This window comes from Trichosurus vulpecula, chromosome 2, assembly GCF_011100635.1.
Source record: "Trichosurus vulpecula isolate mTriVul1 chromosome 2, mTriVul1.pri, whole genome shotgun sequence".
In the NCBI taxonomy this organism is placed as follows: Eukaryota; Metazoa; Chordata; class Mammalia; order Diprotodontia; family Phalangeridae; genus Trichosurus; species Trichosurus vulpecula.
Window position 1 is genome coordinate 336,243,036 of NC_050574.1, and position 12,492 is coordinate 336,255,527.

Genomic DNA, 12,492 nt, shown 5'->3' on the forward strand with positions numbered 1-12,492 from the left:
CACCATTCTAACTGCCCTTCTCTGGACACTCTCCAGTCTATCAATGTCCGTGGCATCCAGAACTGAACACAATACTCCAGATGAAATGTGAGGAGGAAAAAGTACAGAGGAATTATTACCTCATTACTGGAAATTCTGACCTCTTAATGTAGCCCAAGCCTATAATAGCTTTTTGTATAAATCTGACACAAGGGGTAGTGACCTGGGTTTCTAAAAATGGTCTCCAAGGGTGACACTCTCTTCCCTCCTTAGGCTTTCTTTTAAACCCTGGGTAGTATCAGTGGGCAAGTTCAATGGCAAACCAGAGTCTAAAAGGTCAACTACCATAAAAGACTCAGAACAAGGAATCTAAAGATAAATCTATCAAAACATGACCAGGTCACAGCAAGGCTTGCTTTTCATTTGCAACAACAATCATGTAATGTCCCTCTCCTTTCTTCATATCCTTCCCCTTCCCTTTAGCTTGTGCTAGGTAAGACTTTTCTATTATCTGAAAAAGGCGATCAATTTAGTAGGTATTTTATGTCTCTGTTTTCTATAAGACTTCTACTCTTCCTGCGTTTTGATATCTTGCCTGAAATTATATGCTTCCTTTTGTGATGATTTAACATCTGGAGCTTAAGATATACATTTTGATACCGCAGAAGACGGCACTGAAAGTATTTATTATACTCAATTCACCCATACCTTGCTAGGGAACTGCAGTTTCTCTGACTGGGGTTCTTGAGATAACCCCATCCCTCCTTGTGCCTTCATTTCTTCCATACGTTTATTCAGGGAGGCTAATCGGGCCTTGGCTTGAAGCTTTAATTTTGTCATTTTCATGTCCGCAGCTTTTCTTTCTTCCTACCAGAGAATATCAATGCTAAATGAAAAGATGTTTATTTACCCACCAATTAATTTGTACTTAATGACAGTGAATTTTAGTAGGCACCATCTATATGCTAGAACCAGGGTAGGGAACCTGGGTCAGGCCTTTTGACTGAGTCCAAGTTTTATAGAACAAATCCTTTTATTAAGGGGATTTGTTCTGTGAGGTTTGGAATCAGTCAAAGGACCACATTTGAGAGCCTAGAGGGCCACATGTGACCTCAAGGCCACAGGTTCCTTACCCCTGGTAGGAATAAAATATAATATTTGTCTTTAATGCACACAGAGAAGAGCCAAAATGAATTATAGACCTTTTATCAAATACTCTGAAAGAAAAAAAATAGTACCTCTAAAATAACATCCTTTTGCTGTAACTGAGTATCCTTCTCTCGAATAACATCCTTCAGCTGTACCACCAGCTGCTCCGTGTGGGCCAATCGTTCCAGAATATCCTCATTCGTTCCATTGTTAAATGCCACGTCAGGCTCTTGTGTTAGTTCCTAGAATTGGGACCAAAAAGAAAAAATGCCATCAAAAAATAGTAGGACAACACACTTTTAATTTGCAATATAAGTTCCTTCATTCCTTTTTTTTTTTGCTCTACTTAAGTTTCCTTTTAATTAAAAAAAAAAAACAAACTCCAATACCCTTATCTTCTTCCCATCTCAATACATTTCTTCTCAGACTTCATTAACATAAAAAGATTCCTTCAATATCATCCAGTAGACACGTTACATAAAACACCAGAATAAACAATTAAGTGCAACAGTAAATGCAAAAGGGTATTAGGAACATAGCAATTAATTTCTCCACTTCTTCCAAATCTTTCCTCTGAAATACAGTGAAAGGTATAAGGGAAGTTACATTAGTGCTGTTTTTAAAAAAAAACAGAGGGGGACCACACAGCTAGAATGATCTCCTAATCCCTATCCAGAATTTAGTTTTTGTCCAGTGGTGCCTTTCTCACATTCTTTAACCACACATGTATAAATTCTATCCTGTCCTGTAAAAGCACTGACAGGGAGAAAAATTATTTTTTAAAATTCACCTTGCCGCTAATCTAGATGTTCATTAAAGTATTAATCTAGGGAAAGAAGTTCTTAAACTAAAGGTAAGAAATCCCCCTTATCTATTATATTCTTTTTCCCCAAAAAAGCAAAGAGAATGAATCTTATTAGCTCACAATAAGAAAAACTACTTACTGGATTTGGAGGCCCCATCATATCACCATCAGTGCCATCCCCTGATAATTCCTGCAGAACAGTGTTCGCTATTCCTGACAGACGGCTCAGCATTTCTGCAACAAAAGAGCAGCGTCAAAATTAAGGCACCTTCAAAAGGAGATAGGCTTCTTTTTACTGATACAGCTTACTTCATACACAGGGGGGTATAATAAAATACCAAGCTCATATTCATCAGATGGAATCTGTGCTAATATTAAGGAGGTTTCTTTTCTTTCTTTCTTTTTCAATTATGTCTTCAAAAAGCTGCTACAAAGAAAGAAATTCAAATTCATATTGGCATTTCTAACCACACACAAGGATTTGAGTCACCATAAGCAAAATCCTCTTCAAAATTTCATCTAATTATGTGGGACATAATATGCTCAAAGAGTGAGGTTTAATGCGTCTTTATTTTATATACCCTTATATACAAACAACCCACGTTCGTGGTCAGCTGCTAAATCTAGCTACTTTCTTTTTGTGCTGTTAATTTTAACTGAGCTATGGTCTACTCACATGAGGAAGGGTCAGAAAGAGCATAACACGTCCTTGTGGCTACAAGTTAGGTTCCTTGGAGGGCTAGACATTACTTGCTTAAAAGAAATTATATGGTAAAGATTCCCTTAAAAATACATGGAGTAACTATTCCAACAGACTACTATCTTTTCCTTTAAAATGTAAATCTTCCAAAAAGTTTTTCTATAATAATTCCACCAACCCGCTAACCTTCCAGCACAATTTCTGATCCCATATGTCTCCTCAATTTACTCTTAAAATGATGGTTTTGATCCTTCACAGTCATATTAACTGTACTAGTCTTTTCTTAGTTTTTAACATATAAATTTTTTCATAGCAAAAATGCATTCACACTATTCATTATGAGAATAGACTATGTACAAGCCAAACCTGTGGAAGGGTTTAATACCTAAGTTTTACGCATTTTGCTAACTAGATTATAGGAAATATTTTCTTTGGATCAGAAAACATTCATTAGCTACTACATTGAATCTCACTCCCATAATATCAACTGTTCCTTATCTGTTGGAACCCTAGGCCTGTTACTTAACTTTTCTGTACCTCAATTTTCTCACTTATAAAAAGGAGTGGGTGGGGAAGGGATTAGACTCAATGACCTCTAAGGTCTCTTCCAGCTCTAAACCAATTATCTTGGATCCTCTTCTTTTCAGAGAAATCGCGTATTTCTCTGGACAGTGGAGACTAGTGGACAGTGGCTGTGGAGTTAAAGGAACTGGATTTAAATCCCAGCTTTGATTCTTACTATTTGTAAGACTTTGGGGCAAGTCACTTGACTCATCTGTAAAATGAGGGGATTGGACTAGACAACTTCTGAGATCTCTTCAAGCTCTAAGTCCATGATCTCTAATGTCCCTTTTAACTCTGAATCTTATGGGTTTTTTTAATTAAATGCTTTATTAGAAATATTAAACATCAATACCACTACTTGGTTCTACTTTTTTTCACTTTGCATCATTTCATAAAAGTCTTTCCAGACTTCTTTGTATTCTTCATATTTTATGTTCTTAATTGTATATTTCATTATACTACTATAACTAATGTAACACAATTTAATCATTATTGGACATTTTAGGCTACTTGCTATTGAAAAAAAATATGACACTGCCATGAAAATCTTCAAACACACTGCTCTGATTTTGTGATCTTTGTCTCTAAAATGGACAAAACAAATTAAATTTTTCAAGAATCCTAAACTTTTATATCTAATATCTGGGACCTTTTCCTTTCTAATCTAGGTCACATTAGACACACATATTGGAGAGAACTGGCAAAAGAAGCCATCACCAGTGAGGACAGCGGTGAGCAACATCCCTACCTGATTCAAATTGTACAATTAGATTATGGTCAAGAACCTCCTTATTATGTACCTGATTGTATATACCACTGTCCAAAGAAGATAAAAGAATCTTATCAATCAATGCCATACCTACTAAATCTCAAAATTTTCCAGGAAATTTAGAAAGGGATTGGGGGTGGGTTCTCATTTTAAAGATAATAATAAATACTGGTCAAGTATTTATTACAGGGCATCCCAAAAGTCAGTACAGTCTTAAGTTTTGTTAACTTAAAACTATACAAAGACTTCTGGGACACACTGTATAAAAACAGCTTGATTTACAGTTACAATGACTCAATACAGTTACAAAAGAGCTTTTGCATACATCATCTAATTTACTTCTCATGATCATCCTATAAAGGAGATAGTACACGTGTTATTATATACGTTTTAATGATAAGGGTAAGCATTAATGTAGCATGCTATGAGAAGTAGGATGGTATAGTGTTAAGTGCCCTGGTCTTGGTGTTAGTAGACACCTGGGTTCAAATCCTGAATGACACTGACTAGCACCTGTGATCAAAGGTAAGTCAAAGTATTAACCTTTCTAAGGCTCATTTTCATCATCTGTAAAATGATAATAACCTCATCTGTAATCTATTTCATAGAGTTGTTCTGAACATCAGAGATACTGTATATGAAGTGCTTTGTGAACCTCAGAAAAGTTTATACAAATGTTAACTATTATTTCAACTCCATATACAGTCAAATGCCAAGTTCAGTACTTCTTTCTTTGCAACTTTACTAAATGCAAACTTTTTTCATCAAGTCTCTCAACCAGATCAGCTACTTATATCTGAGAGGGCCAGAAGGGAATAATATTTTATACTTTTCACTAAGAACTATTTTTATGCAACCATGTGGCATGCTGGCAAGCCTTGGCTGTCTGAAGCTATGCCATGGAAGCACAAGCTTTGACAGGGTCTTCTAAACCAGAAATACCTTCAGTACAGCCCCAGTAACATAGAAGTATAAAAAGGAGTTGACAAAGTTTATTTTACCTTAAGTTCAAGGACAATATAAAACATTTATTCACCAAGAACGTGGACACTTGAAATGTCCATAAGTACAAGTACATTTGCTGAGGACACAATGCTGCAAACCAAGTCATTACATACCTTGATATTTTTTTAGATTGGATCTGTGACTTCATTGAAATAAGCAACGCCCAGTGAGAAAACTTCCTTCTATTAATGCTGATGAACACCACCTTTGCAACCTACAGAGATTTGCCTGGAGCACAGAGGGCTAAGGGACTCTCCCAAAGTCACTGTCAGTGTGTGTCAAAGATAGAACTTGAACCTAGGTATCCCTGACTCCAAGGTTGTCTCTCTAGAGTCTAGAGTCCTCCCTCTTGAACTTGACCTTAGGTACTACAATACAAAATTAGCCACAGAGAAAGATAGCAAAAAATATGTTGGGAAGTAAAGCTGAGACGAAGAAATAAAAGAGAAATATCAGAAATCTCAAACCTATATAATATGAATACTTTTTTCAAGAAATCAAGTGAAAGGTACTTGATGGCAAGTACTTAACAAAAAAAATCTGACCATATCACAACAGACATGAAACAAATGGCACAGGAATCATTTCAGAATCAGTTGTACATCCAATCAGATAAACTGGTTATAGCCAAGAGCAAAATAAACACAAAATTATGAAAATAAAAAAAATTACAACAGCTCTAGAGCAACATATTTAAACATTTAAAGCTGTTGACTCTAAAAAATGGAAATGCAGTTGAATTCAACACACTTTTATTAAGCACCTATTTTGTGCACCTACTTTAACAAACTAGTGATACGAAGATGAAAAGTATCAGTTCCTGGATGTCCGTCAAGTGGTAAATGACTAAACAAGTTGTGGCATATGGTCATGATGGAATACTACTGCGCTGTAAGAAATGATGAGCTCTATGACTTTAGAAAAACATGGAAAGATTTGCATGAAATAATGAAGAGCAAAGTAAGCAGAACCAAGAAAATGTTGTATACAGTAACAGTAATACTGTTTTGTGAACAACTTTGAGTGACCAAGTCATGTTGACTATCATAAATACCCAAATTAACTACAAAGGACCTATGAAAGAAGATGCTATCTGCATCCAGAAAAAGAACTGATAAATAGAAGTAATGTATAGTATGGATTTACATACATACATACACACACACACACACACATTTGTGTCTAATAGTAACCATGGGGTGATGTGGAGGGGTGAGAATAAAAAAAACAAAGTTACATGATAACCTTATTACATATTTAAAAGGAAAAGTTAAGGTGTACATAATAGATTTGCAGTTTCATATGTAATTCTCTTTTTTACTAGTCTACTTTTTTATGGAAATGCTTGTTCAATTTCTTAATTTCAGAATAAAAAGAAAAAGAAAAAAAGTAACAGCTCCTTTCCTCAAGGACCTAACATTCTATAGAGAGGATAAAAATCATCATCATCATCACATACTTATGGTAACTTCCAAGTGTTTTCCATGTATTATCTTGTTTACTCCTCAGAACAGCCCCATGCAGAAAGTACTATGGTTTTTGTTATTCTCAGTTTACAGATGAAAAAACTGAGCTAGGTTAAGTGATTTGTCTATAGTCACATACCTGGAAAATGTCAGAGGCAGGATTCAAACCAAATTTCTGCCGACTCCAAGTCTTGTATTCTTTTTACTACCTCTTGCCTTTTAAATATGTACAAAGAAAAATAAATACAAGATAATTTGGGAACAAAGACAGCACTAACCACTGGGGGAATGAGAGAAAGCTTCACAAAGGAGCTTATTTCCTAAAAGAGGCCTTGAATGAAGGATTCCAAAAGCCAGAGTTGAGAAAAGAATGTATTCCAAGCTTGTGTTGATGCATGAAGGTGGAGAAAAAACTGCTGAATTTAGAGAACACAGCAATCTAGTTTGGCGAGAATACAGAGTTCTTTAAGAGGATAAAGCGAGCCAGATTATAGAAGGTCTTAAACACCAAACTGAGGCATTTATATATTTTATCCTAAAAGCAACAAGGAACCACCAATAATATTGAAGCATAAGAGTGATATGGTCAAACCTATGCCTTAGGAAGCTAGCTCAATAGCTTTGTGGAACATAAATGGGAGATGGGAGAGATTACAAACTGATAGACCAGTTAGGAGGCTATTACAATAATCTAGGTGAGGTGATGAGAGTAGATATTGGGTCTGATACTCATTCTTTCTTAAATAAGTTTAAATGATTTTTTAAAAATGCCACAACAGGGAAGGCAGAGTTAGAAACTGTCTCAGCCAGAAAACATTTGCCCTCCTGCTAAGCAGTAGCATTGCAGCCCAGGACAACACCAGTTTAAAGCATAAGTTCACATTTAAAAAATGATTTAAGATTATTAGTACAATTACCTTGTAAAACAGCATAAAGCAGGAATGAGAAAGGGACCTGCTACCAAATCATCCCAAGAATTTAGAGATGAAACTAGAAGAAGGCAAACATATAGAAATAAAATGGAAGAGACCAACATTTCTTCAGAAATTTATTCCCATTATTTATGAAAGCAGAACCACAACATTTGAGCTATCTACTTTAGCAACCCCACTGCTACATGATTAAGTAGAAATAGCCTTTAAAATGAAATCAAGAAGAGCACACGGACCTGACCAATATATACTGAAGAAATCTATCTGGGAAAGTGACAAAATTCTAAAGGCATCCCAAGATTGATTTTCAAGATCTCTTAAAGTGAAAAAGATTCCAAAAGAATAAAAAAGATCATACATGGCATTATTGCAAGAAAAAAGGAAAAAGCAATTATAAAGATTTCACAACTTCCCCCAGAGTATCATCTGGAGGGGGCCAATGTCCTTTCTCATTATTTCTATAAAATCTTTATCAAAATAGTCTCTGCATATATGGAAAATATCCTAGATGCAAATAAGAAGAAAACAGGCTTTTAATTTAAAGTCATGGAAAAGATAAGATCCAAGTGCTTTTTATTATTTCTTGATCACCAAAAAAGTAATTAATTCTCTAAAGCTAAAACAGCTATAAGGGCTCTGCTCCAACAAGGAAAATCTCTCATGCATATGTTCAGGTGATAGGATTCCTTAACAGATGCAGCCATAAAGATAGCTTTGGTCAATGATCTACTGAATATCAACACTGACTGATCCATAAAGCAAGGAAATATAATCTCACCAAAGGTGTTTCTAAGATATAAGAAGAAGAAAAGGAGTTGGGCCAATCATATGGTGGAAGTAGTAGACTTAGAGATAACCTGAGAGTTGTATTGGTATCCATGAAATAGGAAAGGAACTAGAGGAAGGCAGCCAGTGCACTGGATAGAAACTCCACATAGGATAAAAATATCAACAAGAACTACACAGAGTAAAGAGGAATGGATGGCTTCTAATCTGTCCTGGGGAAGGGAATATCCATAATGTTAACATCACAGATTTGATGAATTGTCAAGGTCAAGAATAGATACACTTTACAAGAGCAAAGCAAAAGTAACCTAGGATGGAAAGCTAAGATCACAAATATTTAAGCTCTATGCTAAAAGGGTCAGGGTAGGAGGCCCTTCTCAGATCAATATGAGAAATCTTCCACAAAGGAAGCAGACTCTTAGTATGGAAGAGAGCCAATTTGCTACACTCTAAGTAGAGTCTTCTTCCTTATCACCCCCACATTCCCCATTGTTATCAATTAAACTTTTATACCTAGCACTGTATTAGAGTGTACAAAAAGCAAAAGAGATTGGCCTTGTCCATAAAGTGCTTAAAATCTTGTTGTAAAAGAACACATATACAGATATATATGACTAGTAAACACACTACTATATGTATACTTGTACTTATACATCTATAGCAGCTTGGTATAGTGAAAAGAGTAATGGACTTGGGAGTCAGGAGACCTAGGTTTGAATTCTGGTAGTGCCACTTATCACCCATCAATCATTTATGACAATCACTTAGACTCTTCATTCTTCAGTTTCCTCTTCTGTAAAATGAGAATTAATATTGTAGTATTTACCTCATAGAATTCTTGTATCAAATAATATAACATATATGATAAAGTCTTTTGTAAACCTTAAAGTGATGTGTGTATGTATGTGTGTGTACATGTATGTATGCATGTAATGTAAGCTATAACTTCTATCACACAGCCAGGTTGGCAGAAAGTAAAGGAGATAAAATTTTAGGCAACAGAAACTATTAACAAGTAAAAATATTAACAAGGAAGCCTGGACTCAAGGTATACTCTACTGTCAGTTACAGGCTTACAAGCTTAGAATTAGCTTCCGGGCTTAGCTTCATTCATTCATATACATATATATATATATATATATATATATATATATGGCATGGCATCACCAAATACTGCAAGTTTCTTCCATGGTAACAAGTCCTGCATTTTTTCCCCATCACAATGATTATCCTACCAGGTCTAGGTCACAATCATAGAACTTAGAACTGGAAGGGATCATAGAAGTCATCACCTAGTATAATGCCCTTATTTCAGATTAGGAATCTGAGGCCCAGATAGACTGAGTGACTTGCCCTCAGCCTACCTGCTACATACCTTACTATAATTATTAGCCTCCATTCTATTTCTACCCTGAAGTCATATTACAAAGAGATATAATTTTCCATAAGTTTGTTTTGGTCATATCACTCACCGATTCAGAAAGTTATAATGGCTGCCAAGTACTTTCACAACCAAATTAAAGTTCTTCATGGGACTTTAGGCAGGCCTGGAAGGAAAAAGAGAACAAAAGCATTTTATGTACTTGTTATTTGCTAATTGGTTTGGTCCCGCCCTATTAAAGGGCTAGGGATTTGAGTTAAAATTTTACCTCATGCTTTTAAGTTTAGTGAACTATTTCTTCTTGTTGACATTTTTAAAGCCTATAATAAGCACTTTTTAAAAAATCATTGATTTTTAAAGCTTTATTGACCAATGGTCAACTTCCTTTTCATCACATCTGCTTTCCTTTATAATCTGTGTTATCATATGCTCCACCCCAACCAATTCAAGCATATATTAAATGTCCACTACAAACAAAGCACTGCTCTAGATGCTGGGGAATACAAAGACAAGATAGAAAACAAATATTAACAAGGAAGTCAGACAAAACATTACACCCCCTTTCCAACCACCAACATGTTATTTGCCTCCGCCTAAACTCTGCTCAAGTCTCCTTTCCTGTTGAGAGGCCTCACATATGGAACTCAGAAATCACATCTAGAAATCTAACCTCAGCATCCACGGTTGTGGCACCTTGAGTAAGTCACATAATCTGTCTGGATTTCAAATTCCTCATCTATAAAATGGACATGCTTGATCTGCCTATCTCACAGGCTGTTGTGAGGTTCAAATGGAACAAAGTATATGAAAAAAGAAACTCTATCCAAAGGTGATGCATTAAGCCTGGGCAGGCTAAGATACTCCTAAGATACCTTAAGCTATCCATTAACACTGGCATAACTGTTGAACAATAACAGACTCATTCATTCATAAACATTTATTAAGCATCAACTATGTGCTCAGTACTGAGGATACAAAAAAGGACCATAAGAAAGTCCCTGCCCTCAAGAAACACACAATCTAATGGCAAAGACAACTTGCAAACAAATATGTACAAAGTAAGCTATATACAGGATAGGACTGGCATTAGGAGGAGTTAGGGAAGGAAGCCAGGGATTTGGTTCTCGGCTTTCCACTCCTTTGCCTTTGCATTTGTTTTGCTAGTAGCCTTGACTTGGACAGCCAGTGCCATCATTCATCCATTCATTCATCCAATAAACATTTATTAAGTGCCTACTATGTGCCAGGCACTGTGCTAAGTGCTAGGGAAACAAGAAGAGGCAAAGTCTCTGCCCTCAAGGAATTTACAATCTACTGGAGAAATCAACATGCAAATAAATACATTCAAAGACAGCTAAATACAGGATAAACAGGAAATGATGAAAAGAGAAAGTACTGAAATTAAAAGGGGTTAACAACCGCTTATTATTATTAATAACCTTCTATTAAAGGGCTAATAAGAAAGCAATAACCGATTTATATTTGCCACTGTGCTTTACATTCTGCCTTTGCATTTGTTGTGCTAGTCTCCCAGACTTAGGACAGCCAGCGCCATAATGAAGGCTGAGTTTCTGACGTAATCCTCAGAGTTACAGGCAAACAGAGCAACCTTCCCCCCACCCCCCACCCCGCCACCTTTTGGGCGGGGGGGGGGGGGAAGAAAAGTAAATTCTCTCTCAGGTTCTTCTTCTAGTTAATTCATAAATTTCTCAGAATGAAGATGGCTGAGCAGTAAGATTTATTCTTGCTCTGTCCATTTATGCCTGCCCTACGTAGGGACCAAAATCACTTTTAGCTTTCTTTTCCTGTAAGGAGGGGAGGGGGCGGATATTCCGGTTCTCCACCAGCTCCAATAGTCCTGAAGGTCACTCATCTCTGTCCACTGTCTGGCCTCCCGCCAGGACCTCGAGATGGGTCTGAGTGGCCTGGGCATCCTTCCTATCACCCAAGTCTAGGCCGCCCCGACTGCAGTGTGATATTATACGGCCGGGCCCTTCGTCTTATTTTCCAGTTTTCACTCTGACACCCCCGATGGGTTGTGGGGGGGAGGGAGAGGAGGTCTTTCCCTCTCCCGGCGCGGAGCCAAAAGTCCCAAGGTCCAGGAAGACGGACATGGGGAATGGGAGGTGGTGGCGAGCCATGGAAGCCGGCGCTCTCGGGGTCAGACCTGAGGACAGGGCAGTGGGGGAGGGGAGCCGCATCCTAAACCCCCACACACACCCCCACGTCGGGCCCGAGGCCTGAGAAGAACTAGCGCTAGCGCGCGGGGCGGAGATCTAGCAGAGCAGCCCCCAGGGAGGAGAAGCGGGAGCTGGAGGGGGCGGGGTCCCACGCACCGCCCGGACTCAGTCGTGCGCCCAGAGCCGGGACGCAATCGCTCTCACCTCCCCGTTGCCCCGGAGACCACAGTTCCCAGGGAAGGGGCAGGGGAGAGAACGCGGGGGCAACCGTTGAAGTCCGCTGGCTCCCGGAGAGTCTGTAGCACTCACCTGGAAGCGGCTGCAGGTGAAGCCTCCAGCCCCCCTACCCCTGACTCCCGCAACTAGCCACGTCAGTCCCGGAACTCGGCCAGAGGCACCGCCTTTCTCCTCCTCCCAGAAAAAATATTCGCCAATTGGAATGGAGACAAAGAGACGAAGGGGGAGAGAACCAATCAGAACAACCGGCCCTTTGGCGTTACCAAGGAAACCGGACACTCCCCCTATCCTCCGTTTCTTTAATTATGTAACGCCCAACAACAAAGATTCGAACCAATCAGGGACGTGTGGCTTGGCTTCCTCAAAAGAACAGCCAAGAAATCTTGCCGAACGGAAATGGGTGGGGTCTGGAGGACGCGGGGCGGGGGGTAGAGGAGGGGTGAGTAGGGAGAGGGGTGTCCCGGGAGAAGAAAGACCCGGAAACGGATGTGAGGGACGAAAACAGACCAAAAAGAAGGTGGAGTGGGAGGTGTTTTGGG

The 12,492-nt window shown here is 38.3% G+C and overlaps 1 protein-coding gene across 4 annotated transcripts in view; it reads right to left on the reverse strand.

Moving 5' to 3' along the window:
* The window catches only part of GOLGB1 (golgin B1), an 83,676-nt gene extending 71,519 nt beyond the window's left edge, over positions 1-12,157 (reverse strand). Inside the window, exons 1-5 of one of the 4 annotated variants that reach the window (XM_036744913.1) lie at positions 12,026-12,157; positions 9,628-9,702; positions 2,073-2,167; positions 1,218-1,370; positions 688-846 (exon numbers count right to left, since the gene is read on the reverse strand). In XM_036744913.1, coding sequence (XP_036600808.1) covers positions 688-846; positions 1,218-1,370; positions 2,073-2,165 — 405 coding nt within the window. In that variant the 5' untranslated portion in view covers positions 2,166-2,167; positions 9,628-9,702; positions 12,026-12,157. Of the gene's footprint in view, positions 1-687; positions 847-1,217; positions 1,371-2,072; positions 2,168-9,627; positions 9,703-11,920 lie in introns of all 4 variants that reach the window. The other 3 variants (XM_036744911.1, XM_036744914.1, XM_036744912.1) reach the window with 3 other exon arrangements.
* Positions 12,158-12,492: the final 335 nt, after the last annotated feature.